This window comes from Falco punctatus (assembly GCF_963210335.1).
Source record: "Falco punctatus genome assembly, chromosome: 1".
NCBI lineage: Eukaryota > Metazoa > Chordata > Aves > Falconiformes > Falconidae > Falco > Falco punctatus.
The window spans coordinates 92663531-92680091 of record NC_137580.1 but is presented as its reverse complement, the minus strand read 5'-3'; the positions used below and the strand labels follow the sequence as shown (position 1 = coordinate 92680091).

Below are 16561 nucleotides of genomic sequence, written 5' to 3'. Positions count from 1 at the left end.
AATAAACAACAATCAGAAGTGAACTGGAGGATGTGACAAAAAAAAAAATGTGGTTAGTTTGAAAAATACCAGCCTGTGCGCAGTTAATTCTAAGATTCAGTCAAGGCAAATACTTCACAGATGCCTTTTGAATGACATATTAAGTTGCTGTCTGGGTTAGACACCCCGGGATTCTTTTCAACAGAGGCGGGGAAAATTTTAGTAGCAATTTCCTACTCTCATTAACTTACTCTGTAAAGATTCAGTTTCTGAACATTCAAGCTCACATGATTTTCAACTAATTTGAATGTGAGGAGGATCAAGTGGCAAGTCTGGTGGTATTCAGAGATTTGCCCTGTCACTGAAAAAACCTCTGCGCAAGCCCATGAATTCAAGCTCTGATTCTGACTCAGGGTTTAGCCTGGGCAGCCTTCAGGATGGAACTAATTTCACATAACTCTACTTATCTACATGGCTGGTCTACCCTAGTTCTTTGGGTTGCCCAAACAACCACTGAAAAAGAGATCAGCACCTCCAGGGGAAAATTCTTCCTATCCTAGAGAGGGAAGTACCTGTGACTCACATGTGAGGATAGTCTGGAAGTCAGAAAGGAGAGGTGAAGACCATGTTAGGCAACAGACAAACACATCCTTCAAACCTAAAACGGGGTAGTGATTTCAGAACCTTAATCCAAAAACACACAGAGGCAAACCAGCCTGGCTGAGACATTTAGTCTGCATGTGTAATTCATGAGTGCCAACTCCAGAGAGCAGTACAAAATTCTTGTACTGGATGTATGAAATAAGCTGACCATGGAAAGTTTCTTTCCTAAATACTTCCAGTTCATGCTTATATCCCTATGCTCTACTACTTCGTAGCCTCTATGTATTTCGATACTGCACAATAAATTCACTAATGTTATGCCATCCCAGATGACTTAATGTTCCATGGCAATGAATTCTACTTTTCCTGGCATATCTTAAAAGACACTGAAATGTTCTCACCTGCTGAGATTCCCTTGAACAAGGCATCCTGCCTCTCTCCTTTATTCCCTTCTTCTTTCCACCTACAATCCAAACATCAAATCAAAATTAGCTCCGAAGTTAAGACACTATGTTTCATTGAAAAAAAATAATAATCCAGAAGCCTGACCAAACCACTGTAGCAAAATCCCTTGCCTGATCTGAAATTGTGTAACCTTTGCTCTCAGGCACTGCCAACACTGGCAGTTTATTCTTGGAAACAAAAGATTTCAGAATAAAGGGTGCATCTGAACATGCAACACATCAACTTGCAGCAGCTCCTATCAATTATACTTAAATTCAATTTTAACCTGGTTTTTAAGAAAACAAACTTATGCCTGCATATGTTCTGTCCAAGTGTCTGTTTGTTTGGGGAAGGAGCTGATCCTGGACTCAGAAGTATTGACCTTATTAGATAGTTTCAACAAAATTTGACGGAGGTTCCCAAAGCACCTCAGTTTCATGAAGACAGGCAATGGTTAGAGGAGGAAGATCCTCTTAATATCCCCAGAGTGGAAAAGGTGGCAGTACGAGTTCACCCTTTATTAGTCATTGGACAATCTGCAGGAGAAAGACCTGAAAAGGTGATTTCATAGGCAGGCAAGTTTCTTTATTCCACTGCCTGGGGATCTCAGGAATGCTATTTACCGTTTTGTCACTAGATGGTATTGTTCCACAGGCTATATCTGAGAGCCTCAAAGGTCAAATACAGCATGGTATATCAGAAGCTAGGTTGATTGAAGGGAGAGAAAAGGCTTTTTTTTTCATGTATGTTTTCATATATGGAAGTCATTAGCAAAATCAAATTGTAACAGCTAGAGGAAATGAGTTTTGGTGAAAACGTAGATAACGTAACTCAGTATTGATGAACTGTGCATTTCCTCCGTATCTGAAAAAAAAATAATGTTGAGATAAAGTGGTGGAAAGATATTGATAAAAAAATGAACATTTCTGTCAACCAACCAAGCATATGCAAGTCCTTCATTGTAGTTCAGTCAATCTGATGTGACACAAAATTCAAATAGCTTGACAAACTCTGTTCATTCATTTCAAAGTAAGTGAGAAAACCTAAATATTATGCTAGGATACAGCCATGAGCACAAGCTCCTTCAGTTTTGAAACTGGGTGTTTACCTGTATTTTGAAGGCAAAAAGAAGATGCTTCCGTCTCCCAGCCTGGATGGGTGTCCCTTTTGTCTTCTTCAAGCTTACTTGAATCTGCTCTGACAGACAGAGGGTGATTCTGTAAAGCAAATAATGTTTTTTCTTAACGGCATAACCTAAAAAATATGCCCAGGTAGCAAAGCCATGAACCCAGCACTAATAGGGATGAGAATTTTAGAGCTCCTCAGTGTTAAGGCCTTCCTTCTCCAAAGCCTACAGATGTTTCAAGACAGAAATTTTCTAATACAGAATTCCAACTTTCTTGTCTTCAGAAGTTAGTTATTTTGGGGATTATTCCCTGGCATTGACTACCTAAAATTAAATTGTGAAGTCTGAGCTACCAGTCCAAGCTGCCCCTTCTGTCATTTTGGAGAGAGGCGCCACCAGAGGACCATTCATTTCAGCCTCCCTTTGTGTCAAAGGAAATCATCTGGCTTACCTGCTAAAGATGCCTCCTCCTCCACTTAGTGCAGAGGGGGGCCTGGAAAAATCAGACGCCACACACAACTTTCAGATGTCTAGAGTTAAGTGGAAGGAATCCCACATAACCACGCAGTGGAACATGGCTTAGTCCTGAGAAATGCCAAGCAGAAATTCAAAACCATTTGCAATTTTCTCCATTTTGTGCACATCTGTGTCTAAGTGTGCGTGTGTGCACACACACGTGTTAGATGTCTCTGTACAATCACTGCCCTCTTCTGGGAGAGCACACTAGACTCAGTAAATCAGTGGATATGCTGGAATGAATTCACTTTATGACTGTGGACTTCCAGCCTCAGCATTCAATCCACTGTAGCACTGCTGCCCATCACAAGCTGAACCCCTTATTAAACTAGGATTCTGAGAAAATGTTTCTTTTAAGGAGAGTGTTGCTAGATAGATGTCTCTCCTCCAGCAAGAACTGAATAGAGCGATTTCTATACCTTTGTGCTCTCCTCCTCTTCCTCTTCATCACAGTCTAACCCTTGATGGGAGATCTCAGTAGGGCCATTCTTCTGGATCAGGTTGCTTTCGACTGTCCCCATTCTTTTCTTTTCAGTTGTCACTCTCACTTTCATGAGGTGGAAGCCGGTGGAGACTGATCCTATGCTCAGGTTGACAGGATCGCCATCAAAAAACAGGTCACCAGAGCTGTCATCTTCCTTAAAGCCAGGGGGCTGGTAATCTTTGGGAGTTACTATACAGGGAGAAAGAACCCACTGACGTCAGAGAAATCAAGTTCCATCTCTCCTTAATCTGAGTTATGAAGAAAAAGCATATACCAGCCTCAAGTAACAACATCAACTACTAAAAGGAAGAAGGGAGAGAATGCAAAGGGGAAAATGAGCTGAAATAAGTTGAGCAAATATTATTAGGAGCTCAAAAAAACAATGACTTTAGGATGTGGAGATACCATTAATATGCTTAACTTTCTGCAGCAGAACCTGACATTGCTTGTTCCTTAAAAAAAACAAAACAAAACAAAAACACAGTGAAGGAGAAGGATGTCTCTTTTTCACACTGCATGGCTATACTTCTTACATGGACGTTCAAACCTTTCTTAAAAAGCATCTGCCATCCCTGTGTGTCACAAGGCTTTACTATGTTTTACACCATTTTGCACTGTTATCAGCTAAGAGCTTCTACCATTTCACCCTTCTATGCTTTATTTACTTTACAGGGACTCACGATTACTATAGAAACTGATGGAAAGGGAATTCCTCAGAGCACACACTGTTCTCTACCTACCGTCATTGTAGTAGAGGAGTTTCATGGTCAGGATAATGTCATTGGGAAGCGGCCCAAGGTTTTGCATTAACAGGTAAAGTTTACAGATCAGGAGCCTGCTGGCCTGTTTAACGTCCTCACTGCACACCCCATTCATAAAGTTCATTTGGTTGCTACAGTCGGAAGAAGAATAACAGATTTGTTTTCCTCAGTCATGAATATTCACGATCTAATTACAAATACAGAGCACCCACTGACTTGTCTGAAACCACCAGTGACAAAGCTACAATGCCTTTATGTCATTTCCAGATAAACAGGGAAGTGAAACAGACTCCAGTGATGGGGTGGCATCAGCAAAACAACAGCTCACAACTAAGAGGCATGGCATTTACATTTGAACAGACTTTGTAGCTGGGGCAATGGACCCCATTATACAAATGTCATGACTCACTTGTTTGAACATGATTAAATTGGATCAAAGGACCATAAAACAAGTGCCTTTCACCTTAGCAATTTCAGGAATGAGAAGAATGAGGTGAGAATCCCATATAAAGCCGATTCATCACAGGGGTTATTTTCAAGTCCATTTTGCAGTTTGAAGAGAAGTGAATTGCACTTCTCACTTCAACTCTATGTAAGAAAAACTAGCTCAGAAGCACATTTTTCAAAAGTGACTAAGGGGCATTCCTCTTACCTCCTTCACCGGTCCAAATGTCAGCTGGCTAGTCTAAGCAAGCAGTCTAGACTGACATAAACGTGTAACACAAGTGGGATAAATTCCCCTCTGGAGGAGTTTGTTGCTCTTGACTACAGAGGTAGATGACATGAGCAATTTAGATCAGCCAGCTAACTTTAGACTGTTGAAGACGGACTAGATGAATCACTACGTGATTAAGGAACTTAAACTTCCTTAACTTTGAATGAGAAGGGGTCATTAAAAAAACACAGCTTCTTCCTTATGTCTTTGGAAGACCCCCTGGCAGGTGGATGACACTATATACAGGCTGGATGGTCCCTAACACAATCATCCCAAATGCTTCAAAGCAGTAGGCAACGTAAGAGAGCAGAGAGGATCCCAGGGCTGAATTGGACTGACTAAAGTGCTGGAAGGAACAGCTTAGTTAAGACCGATTTCCCCTTCCAATTGAAGCTTCCTGGCTCATGAAAATGGAGTGGCAGTTGAACAGCTTGACTTTCTAGGGTATGCAGGGTATGGTTTGATAGGCTCCAAACTGCCAACAGCAGAACTCTGTCCTGAGCACACTGTGCTATTAGATGAAATCCTGTATGTTCAGAAATGTACATCAAGCGAGAGGATAAGTGCTGGCAATGCCTAAGCTGGAATAAAGAGAAGGCAGGCCTTCTCTTACACATCACCTTTACAGCTCTTGGAATTAGCACAACAGAAATTATAAGGGGAAAAAATACAAGAAAAAAGGAAAAAAAAAAAAAAAAGGAGAGAGATGAGACTTCCATAGGAATTAACAGGCCAATAAAATGGCTCAATATGGGAATAACATTGTGAGTTCGATGCAGTAGAATCAAAAGGTAGAATCTGAGGAACTGAACCTCTCTGAAGGACTGGGATCCATGGCAAGGAATTCCTCCAAAATCCATCTAAAATAAGGCAGAGACCATTTAGGAGAAAGTTTTCCTTTACCCCTCAGATAGGATGATGCAGATTCACACATCTCTCATGGAATGATTAACTCAGAGTTTGCATATAACAATAAATGTTGCAGGTGCATAAAAGCAGTGTTATCAGCTGAAGGAGCTGATAGCAAAGATGACATAAGATTCTGATCAGTGCCAGAATGTCAGTTTACCAGCAACTGCAGGTACACACATGATCCTGCAATAGCAGGGTCAGTCACTGAGGAAACAGAACAGAGCCCAGGAATCTGATGCCAAGGGCTTTGAAGCCTCAGAGCAGTAATGAGACTTCGATGGAGCAGATATAAACACAACAAGATTACTTAGCCTCCCCCTGGCCTGCACAATGGAGACACCAAGGGATGCCGAGTTCCGTTTGAGGACTGTTTTAATTTCTAGGAATAATGACCGGTCTGAGTAAGGCTTATTAAAAATCCAAAGAACCCAAGAGCCATCCATCATCTTTCAAATGCCAAAGGTCTCCTCTTCCCCTCAGTGTAGTGGGGACAACTGACAGCAGCTTCAGAGCAGAAACAGAGCGTACTGTCAACAGGAAACTGCAGACTCAGAAGTAGTTCAAATTTACCCAATAGAAAATCATTTTGTCACGTACTGCAAGCCATTTGGAAGTATTTAGAGAAAGAGCAGCAAATAGCACACTACAGGAGCATTGTGGAGGAGTTTCCTGAGGAGCATACAAGACAGCAGAGCTCTCCTGCTGTACAGGCAGGTTCCAAGGCCCAACGATCCATCTTTCACCAATGGCAACTGCAGAAGCAAACTAAGAACGGGTTCATTTTTCTTTGCTTTGGTTATAGCCAACGGCCTTTGATAGTTATTTATTTTAAACTAGACAGGATTATGGCCTGCTAAACACAGCTCAAAAAATATCTAACAGACAGAGCGAGCCAAAAAGATGCAAAAAGCTGCGGCTTCCTGCCACACATTTTTCAGCACCAAGTCAGGCATCATCAGCGAAAGTTCTCTCAGGTCACCCACGCAAGGCTGCTCAAGCAGAATACACGTATGCAAATGCCCTAGGAAAAAAAATCCTGGGTGCAGGATCATGGTGAAAGGGATCAAACCTGAAAAAGCTTCATCTGAAAGCACAAGGCTGTTCTTGTGAAAGTGGAAGAACTCTCGTTATTAGTTGAGCCAGCAGCAATCTCAACAACTGCGCTGGCTTCTGCATTGCTTCCCTGATTAGGACCATTTCTATACATTGTCCTTAACTCAGTTCTGGTGTACTTTAAGTGCCTCACTGTGCTACATTAACAGCATTTGTACTCATTAGCTCAGCAGTTCATATCCTGTAGGGTGAATATCCTCAACTCTGATGATATTTACAGCTGCTTAGCGACTCAGACATGCTCTATTCACCAAGTGCAGTTTCTTCTTATTGCTTGAGGAACACAGTTTTCACAATGTAATTCTGAGAAATAAACCCAAACCATTACCTGATGATGTCCATCTGGGGCACCTCCTTTTTGTACTTGAACTTGAATTGATACACTTCAGTCACTGTCTAAGATTTAACAAGAGTGGGGAAAGAAAATGGGTCTCTTTCAGTAACAAGTGTAAAGATGTGCACTGAACTTCACAGTGTCCTTTCACAGCTCTATGCCAAAGCACAGCATTAATTTACTGACATAATAACAGCTTTAACTCTATTATTACTTGCATGGGATTTGGCAAATTTTCTTAACAACTACATCTTACCTAGCACTGAAAGAATCTCAAAAAAAAAAAAAAAAAAGGACTTCCTGCTTCCTCCTTCTACTTCCTCTGTGGGCCTGACTCCCCAGCCTAAATCTCTAACAGGCACTGGGGCCAGCCAACCATTACAATGTATGTGCGGCCTCCTTTACAAAAAGGAAAAATGTGAGGCTTCATGGATGATGCAGTGTCACAAGGAAGCCTGGCCCAGTGTTCTGCATGGAGGCAAGGGCCTGAAGGACTCTTCCTACTAGGAAATACAAACAGTACTTCATGGGAAAAAGTTGTTGAATCTTCCTGGTCTCAGTTTTCCGAGGGAGATAAAAAAACTAGATGATTTTCCATTGAAAAGGAAAGGATCTGCTGTGATTTTAGAGAATAAAATAATTAGGAAGAACAGACAACTTCACCACAAGAGAAATGATCTATTGTAGTCCAATTCCATGCCTACAATTCACTTTTTCCAGAGACAATGAAGTCGATTAGTAGGAGCTTAGCTGAACCCTTAAATCTGAGTCTTCCTTACCCAGGCTTTTTACAGACTAAACTCTTGCTCCCTCCCCAGATACTGAGGTGCGACACAGCAGAACTGTAATCAGGTGAGCAAAGATTCTGCTGCCATTCTCTGCACCTGCTCTGTGAGGATGCAGAACCTCACTTACATATCACACTACCCAGTCTCAGTCCGTCTCCACCAGCTAGATGTAGACAAAAGAGAAACACAACAGAGAACACTGAAAGGATAAGGACAGGCACTATGCAACACATACATCCCTGGTATCAAGTGAGTCATAATTTCTGTCCTAAATATCTCTGCATGAAAAAACAACTCTCTTTTCAACACTGCTGTTAAAAAGATGGTTTGTAAAATAATTATTTTGAGCTTCCCATTTCTACTCTTCGGGAAAGAAAAACAAAATTGCGAACATGCCCATTAGTTGCCTGTTAACAGCCCTGCCTGAGGCCCTAGGTGGGCCCGCAGCCTAGTGCCTGGTAGGAGCGTTTGATCACAATCCAGCTCACTGAGCTGTCATTCTTGAGTGAAGGCAGAAGAAGAGAAACAGGGTCACCAAGCAGCTATGTCAGGGTAGAATTTAAGCCTGCAAGTCCTGTCTGAATACAAATCTACTCACCCATGCCTTCAGTTGCCTCAAAGATTAATTAAGACTCTTTCTTACCTCCGGTTCCTTGGGATCGGTGTAAATCTGTATAAGAAAGCACAGTGAGGGCATTCTCCCCTTGGATAACCTGAACCAGTGAAAAGTGACTAAATGATATTTTCATTTTACAGCAGAGATTATACTATCTTTAGCATGGGATCTGAGAAAGGAATGGCTGAGAAACACTCTTCCTCTATCAGCAGTCAATGCTTACCACTTCAAAGACAGGTAGAAGACACTCATCTGTGTAATTGTGGAGGAATGAGGTTAATTCCCATTCCAACCTTCATAGGCAACTGTTGATGCCTGAGATTTAACTAGTGAGATTATGCACAGAATAGACGCATAGCATAGCTCTTGGTGCTCTACAAAGGACCAGGCAAAGGACTTGCTATTTAACCACCAGTGTGTGGTTTCTTCAGGATCAGATTAATAAGGAGGACTCTTCTGCAGGGGGAAATGGGAGAACACACAGCAGCTTCCAAGAGTGGAGGCAAAAGTTTAAAGGAAGCAATGATATGAAGCACGTGAAAGCACTTCTAGGAGTTCAAGGATGCATGTAAGGCCTCAGTGAGAAGCCTGACATACCGAGAAAAACATTCCCACACAGCCTAGGAAGTTCATATTTACCATATTTAAGAAAGGTCACTGCTCTATTAAAAACCACATACATTTTTACTTCCCCTAAAAAAAGGCACAAATGGGTTGACACAACCTTGATTCCATATTTCTTTCAAGTAGGGTGGGGAAGAAAAACGCCTTGTATTCGTTTACTTACTGCGAGAACAGCACTGTGTAACTAAGAAGGGAAAACCAAAACAAAACACAAAATCAAAATCTAACCTTAGCGGGCAAGGAAAAGACAGACCTATCACAATCTACTGCCTACATACAGTGAAGGAACAGATACATTCAACGAGCTGAGTTCAAAACCTTCATGCAGATCGTTCATAGCACAGCATCAGCAACACCTAGTGGCCAGTTTGCTTGGCTTTACTTGCAATTTCCCAATAAAACAACTGCACGCTCAGACTTCTCTCTTGGGACTCTTTCTAAACAAATCTCCAAAGGCTATGCTGATTTAACACTCTTTTACAAGAGCACCCATCGCTACTGAAGACTAATATTTGCTATCTGCTATGAAACTCCCAAAAGGTACTTAATTTATCCTTTAGCAAAAGAATGTACGTGGGGCTACTCTCGAAAACAACCCTAGAACATGGATTAAATATCTACGGTTTTTCCTTAAACCTTGTCAAATAAAAATTAATTTATGTCTCCCATAAATAGCAGAGGACTAAATACCTCCTAGAGCTGTCAGCCAGCAATAAACAGAATTCACAACATTTTGAATTATCTTATGCACAGTGACAGTTGTACTGATGTATAAGAGCCCATCTCATCATCAGCACTGAAACTAACACCACTTCACTTGATCTAGATGAGAGTTGGTTTGATGAACAGTGCTGACAGAGATGACAACACTTGGTGCTTTTTGCTGTGCAGAGCAGTTTTTACGTGAGAATCAGCAAGGAATTTGATTACTTGTATAGCCGATTTTGTACCGGAACCAGTTACATACCCTACTTGATGAGTTACTTTCCAAAAAAGGTAATAAATTCTGAACCCAAGAGAAAAGGCAGGAGGGTTAGAGAAGATGAGAAGAAGGGTAAATACATGGGGAAAGGAGATGGAGGAAAACAGAAGCACAGAAGAACCTCTCTCAAGGAAACAGGCACAAAGATCAAGATCCCAGTTTTGACTGGCAGTGTCTCTATCCAGACCTTAGAGAATGCAAACATAGAACACAGAACTATGGGAAATCCATTTCAGGCTGTAAATTAGTTCACACACCATGCACAAGCAAGCCTAGAGAGCAACAGCAGTTATTATTTGGGCTCAAGGAATAAAATCCCAAATCTCACATGTATATATACTCAGGGAAGCTCTTCCCCCTATCCCACAGCTGTAAATGTGTGGTGTGTGCAAGCAAGATCACTACAAAAATACAAAGCAGGAATTGAAGGATAGATTTGTCCATATTTTATGAAGAAATAGGAAGCTTCATTAAAAAACATGAAAAAACTTACATACTTCTTCTCCAAAGCATCAAAACAACCTTGAATCCTGTCAGGCAAAAAAACATGTTAATACTAACCAGCAATATTTTATCTCCTGATCTGTAAACACACACTCATTAGATGCAGTTTAAAGTGCTTTTTTTTTTTTTTTTTTTTATTAAGACAACACAGCTAGCAACATTCTGGGCTTGTAAAGTCCTTTTCAGGTCAATCATCATAAAGGCACTGCCCTCCCTTCTGCATTTGTGCATTGTTTATACTTCTAGGGCCATATCCTGTCAGCCTGAAGCCCACTTAAATCCCGACAAAGACAAGGATTCGAGGCCTGAGGCTGGCTCCAGTGGCTCTCTACTCAGTGCTCTATTCTAGCTCCCCAGCTTGATCTCTGATGGCTCTTTTCCCATTGGCTTTGTACAGAACTTGCCTAAAACTTCAATCTGAATGTAGCCTGACGTGTCCAGTCTTGTAAACTTCTGTTATCTCATGCATAGTTTATAGCTATGGATTTTCTCAAAGTAAGGCGTATTATTTGAGGTAGTAACGGTCAGATATTTACTCTTTGAGTCAAAGGATGTGCAGCAAAGTATCTCCCTAGCAGATCAAAGTCAAGACTCTTTGCTTGTTGGGAACATGCCAACTCTGAAATACATCCTGAAAGAAGCTGTAGGGTACTCAGACACACAATATCCAGGGAGATAAAATATTGTACATACTAAAAAACAAGCTACAAGTATCCCTATAAAAGTGAAACTAGACAAGACTAAACAACAACAGAATCAATCTTACGATTTTCTTTACCCTCTCTCCATACCTGTGCTGCCTGTGTATGCTCTGGGGCCTGACCATGACCTCACTACAGTCAACACTTCAACAGACCTTTAACTCACATGATCTTGGTCAGCTAATTCTGTCTTGCTTACGCAGAGGGCCAAGCACACATGCTGCAGCAGGGGGAGTTGCACTGGCACAGTTGGTAGTGCTACTGAGCACAATATTTCAGGAAGAAGAATGTGAGGGGTAGATGTCGTGCTATTCAGCACAATCTTGTCTTAGTTTCACTGTTACTCACTTACCACTTGACTATCTGCAACGATCCCAGACAGCTTTTATCTTCTCGGAGAATTTTTAGACAGAGGTCTGCAAAACCAGATTTAGCACACAGTTACAATCCTTATCACAGCTGTTGGGCAAACACTGAAACTAACCCTTCCTTTTTTGGATAAAATGCTTTATCTGGAGGTCCTTCCTGAGCAGAAGTCTTGGTTTTCCACTGAGTCTCAGGTGGGCCGATAAAAGTTTATTGTTGTGTTTTCAAATGTCAAAACTTTCTTCAGATGCTCTGGGCTCTCCCAGAAAGTGCTAGTTATGGCTTAATTTCAAAACACCAGCAGCTGCCATCCTCTACTCCTTCCTTTTCTCCACTCCCATCTATTCCACCATTCTCTAACAACACCTTCACTTCTGCATTCAGACCTCACCAACATGCGTATGAGGCAAATGACTGTGCTGAGAATAAACTACTTCTGTTAAGCTTTTCCACACAGCCCCTTCTACCTTTGTTTTCAGGTGTTCAGAATGGCAAGAGGAAACCTGTCCTGCAAATGACAGGATTCAGCCAAGGAGCCCTCAAAGGTGTGAGCAGGACAGATGTTAACATCCTTGATCAAAAAGGCACTTGAAAGACCTGATATTTGATTACAAAGACTAGTGGCTTTTCAGGGTTAGGTGATCAAGAGCCAATTTGGGATTTCCTGTGCCCTCAACCAAGTCCACAAAGTGCATGTGACCAATGTTTCAGGACAACTAACTACATAAGTAAAATGCATGGAGATATTTCACACCCTACTAACAAATCTCAAATGAACATAAAGATGTTGATGCATCATTAATTCTTGTGATTCTATGACAAGACTTTGGTTCTTAAAGTTCCTTTTTTTCTTAAAGTTCTGATTCCCAAAGCACATGTGGTCATGTGAGAACATTTTCACAGGAAAAAAAGCCCAAAACAATAAAACAAACAAACAAATCTGCTTTCAGTCTCGCAAGGAAAGCTGACAATGTGAACCTCAAGGGCTCAAAAATTCAAAGAAAAATACACCACATCAACCAGAGTTAATTTTTTAAAACTTGCTGATTTTTAAGTCACTTCCCTAACTCTGAGACCTGATTCACATGGCTGGCAATGCCAAGGCATGGATATAAACCAAAAGAAACACTAACAGAAAAGGCATGAGTTGCCAGTAGCTCTAGGTTGTTCATGTTCTCTATCTACCTGATGCAGCAGCACTGCCTGCATCCAAACTTGAGAAGGCCTGTTAGCTAACTTTCTAATAAAGTGAACCTATATGTATATGAGCAGCTGGAAGCTAACATGTAGAACAGATTATACCTCAAATATGCCAAGTAGAAATAAGAACTCCATAAAGTGTTACCTTCTAAATAGCGAGTTGCATAAGCCCTCTCTGGGAACAGCCCTCTCATGTATGTTATACAGGATACAGAGGTGGCCAGAAGTTTTTTCACCAGCACCACAGACTGCTGCTCAGTAGCAATTGTGCTGGGGAACACCACTGATTCCTGAAATAAAAGGGCAAAGCCAAAAATAAGGGCAAAGCCAAAAATAGCACCACTTTAGTGTAACACAGGGATTGTATTTAGAAACAACTTTCAGCAGGCAGAAAAAGAAGGTAACTTAGAAATGTAGTTGTAATGTTTCTCTAGTCTTCAAACTACACAGGGAAGACTCATGTGTACTGTGGGTGGGATTAAATGTTTTAAGGAGAGTTATCAATAGATCTGACATGATTTATTCAGATGCGGACTGCACTGATCAGCAATTCCCTCCCCTTCTATCACAGCTGAACGTTCCCATCCTCTCCCCTGCACCAATGCTGACACTTAACAGACAACCACCCCTAAAAAAAAAAAAAAGTTTATAGTTTGATGCCAGCTTAGCTCAACAGAGCTAACGGTGGAGTGAAACATGTGCCAGTGCTGCTGTGGCATTCACTGCTGTACCGAAGCTTACTGCCTGCCACAGCTTTTTTTGAGATCTGACAGCTGATGCCTTGAGCCTGTCAACACTGTATGTAGACCTAGTTTTCAGAGTGATTTTAATGCAGAGTTGTAAACAGGGCAAGTCTACAGTTGGAGCTAATGTAAATACTAAACACTGTGATTTTAACATGAACAATCTCAGTGGAAAGTATACTAAATTTAATTCCTCTATAAGTCTGTTGCTTTTCTTCCTGCTAATAAGGCTCTGCGCACACCTAATAAGCCTACATTTATTTAGTCAAACATGTCAAAGCCCCATGCTGTATCTTCCTAGACTTACTAAATGGGAAATAATCCATCTAAGAACAGCAGACAACAAAAAGTGTTCTCACCTCACCAGGCACTGACAGGCCAAGTCCAAAACTGAGAGCCAAGACTGTCAGTACCATCACATTTCAAGGTTTTTACCTTAGAGGACTTAGTCTTTTGCCCAGTCTGTAAAAGCTGATGAGTAGCCATCCTATGTTTCAAAGACCTGCCTTCCACTTGTAACTAAAACCGGAAAAAAAGAAGATATGAGACGCTTGGAAAATACACAGTCACTGATATTTTTCATTTTCCTTAAACTAAGAACAAGATTCTTCAGCTTCTTCTGATTTGAAAGCTAACTGCCAGCCAGGACAGTTAAAGCAAAGCAAACCAAGGATACTCCACAGCACTGTCTGGGAGCCTGCAGAGCAAGAAAACTCCCTATTCGCTGTGAACGATCAATAGTATTTGAAATTCAGGGCCACAACTGTACCTGGTGTCAGCTGGTGCCACTTCAAAATGCATTTCTCATATTCCAAACCACAAATGTTAATTCCTACAACCATTTAAAAGTGTGAAGGGGGAATGTAAAAGAACTGGAAGTCTGCCAATAGCAGCCAATATTTTAGCAAGGGTAAGCAGGAAACGCACTAACATCAATCTCAGTCAGAAGAAAGGAACGATTCTTCTGGGACACCTTGAAAGGGGAAGAAAAAAGAAAAAAAGAAAAGAAAAAAGAGAAGTCCACACTGTTTCAATGAAAGCAGGCCCTGTTAGACAAGCCTGGATTAAAGAGGAAAATACTCTTTTTACAAGAATGGAAAGCTGATTGATAAAGGCAATAATGTGGACATTACATGTTTCCCACTTTGGTGAGGTGCTTGATTTAGCACTGTCTGACATCTTGATTAAAAACTTCCATTAGATGGAATTAACAAGGCATGTATTAACTGGTTTGAAAAATGGCTTGCTGGGAGATCTCAACATGTAGTCGCTAATGGGGAGACGTTAATAAAAGAAACCACCACAAACAGATCCCCAGAGAGGCATTGCCTCGTCCACAGATAGTCAATATTTCTATTAACAATTAAAATAATAGCATAAACATAAACACAGTGGGCTGATTTAAATTGTGACCTAATGCAGTAAGCAGCAGGCTTTTATCAACACAGTTGATCTCATCTTGTTCTGCATTTGTACCTTTTCAGCTTTTTTCCATGAAAGCCTCATTTCCATTTGTTGGCAGTCATTAAGACATGTTGATTGGAACATGCTGACAGCTTTTATGCTAAATTTAGCACTTCATTTAGTAATGAGGACAGATTACAGCTATAAAACTATATTTAAACAAATAGACACCTGCAAAATTTTTAATACATTAAATATTTTAGGAAAGTATTTTTTTTTACTCACGATTGGCTAAGCACTGCGAACAGGACTGGCATGTGATGAAAGCAGACAAAGGTGTTGTTCCAGTGTGAGGCTATTAGAATTAAATAAAGCTGATTTAAGCAAGCCAAAGAGGTAGGAAAACACGTTTTCTACAACATAGTACACCTGTAACTGATTCAGACTGAGCTTATCTAGCCTGACCCGGCTGCTTTGGGTTGGGGTATCCACCATGGCTTCAGCGTTGCCATCTCGCCTTGGCCCGACCTCTGCTTGCTCCTGGCCTTTCAGAGAAAGAAAATGGCCCTCGGCCCTCTGCTGCCCACCCCCACTTTGCCACCGGTTATCTGGGAATCAGCAGCAACCGGGAACCCCTGAATCCCCACTCCAGGACCCCTGGGGGCTTTGCCCCCTCAGCCCCGTGCCCGCACACTGCCTGCCCCTCATGTCCCACTCGGGAGCTGTGAGGCTGCAGCAGGGCCTGCAGTGGCAGCCATGGCTCCCAGGGGAGCTTTTCAAGGTTTTTTTTTTTCCTTTGGTTTTTTTTTTTTTGTTTGTTTTTTTGTTTGGTTTGGGTTGGTTGGTTTTTTCTTTTGGTTCTTTTTTTTTTCTTTGAGGTGAAACTCAGGCCCCCACCCGGGGGCATGTCCCTTCCCTCACCCGGTGAATGCCACCATGCTGAGGGCAGGGGGTCCCCTGACAGGAGGGGAGGATTCCCTGAAGGAAGGGTAGTCCCCTGAGGCTGGGAGGGCCCTTAGGGGTGGGGAGGGTCCCCAGAGGCCGAGGGGTCCCCTGAGGTACAGGGGGTGTCCCCTGAGGCTGGGAGGGGGGTGCCTGAGGGGTGGGGAGGGTTCCCTGAGGGAGGGGAGTCCCCTGAGGCTGGAGGGGGGTCCCTGAGGCCAGGGGGGTCCCCAGAGGCCGGGGAGAGGGTTCCCTGAGGGCAAGAGAGCTCCGGAGGCTGGGATGCCCCCTAAGGCCGAGGGGTCCCCTGAGGAGAGATCCCCCGAGGTGCTGGGGGTGTCCCCTGAGGCCCGGGGTGGGGTCCCCTGAGGGGAGACCCCCCGCGGTGCTGGGGTTGTCCCCTGAGGCCCGGAGAGGGTCCCCTGAGGGGAGGGTAAGGTCCCCAGAGGCCGGGGGGAGGGTTGCCTGAGGCGCGGGGTCCCCCCTGAGGCGCGACCCCGGCTCCCCCCGCGGCCGGCCCGGGCGGTTCCAGTACCTGCGCGCCAGCCCCGGCCCCGCGGGCTCCCCCGGCCGCCTGGGCTGGCCTGGGCGTGGCGCTGGGGGCGGGGGGCGGTGGCCCGGCCCAGCCCGGCGGCGCTCTGAGGCGGAGGCCCCGCCGCCGCCGCCCCCGCCATGTTTCCGGGGCCTGCCCAGGCCGGGCTGGG

At 42.9% G+C, this 16561-nt stretch overlaps 1 protein-coding gene across 17 annotated transcripts in view; it reads right to left on the bottom strand.

The window, feature by feature from the left end:
• HORMAD2 (HORMA domain containing 2) overlaps window positions 1-16561 on the bottom strand; it is a 59100-nt gene that overhangs the window by 25550 nt on the left and 16989 nt on the right. For 5 of the 17 annotated variants that reach the window (XM_080366318.1, XM_080366309.1, XM_080366317.1 and 2 more), the window contains 11 exons: window positions 13947-14030; window positions 12914-13058; window positions 11555-11618; window positions 10491-10527; window positions 9179-9199; window positions 8419-8445; window positions 6982-7049; window positions 3893-4044; window positions 3088-3341; window positions 2135-2243; window positions 984-1045 (listed from right to left, as the gene is read on the bottom strand). In XM_080366318.1, coding sequence (XP_080222444.1) covers window positions 984-1045; window positions 2135-2243; window positions 3088-3341; window positions 3893-4044; window positions 6982-7049; window positions 8419-8445; window positions 9179-9199; window positions 10491-10527; window positions 11555-11618; window positions 12914-13058; window positions 13947-14030 — 1023 coding nt within the window. The other 12 variants (XR_013923951.1, XM_080366316.1, XM_080366310.1 and 9 more) reach the window with 11 other exon arrangements.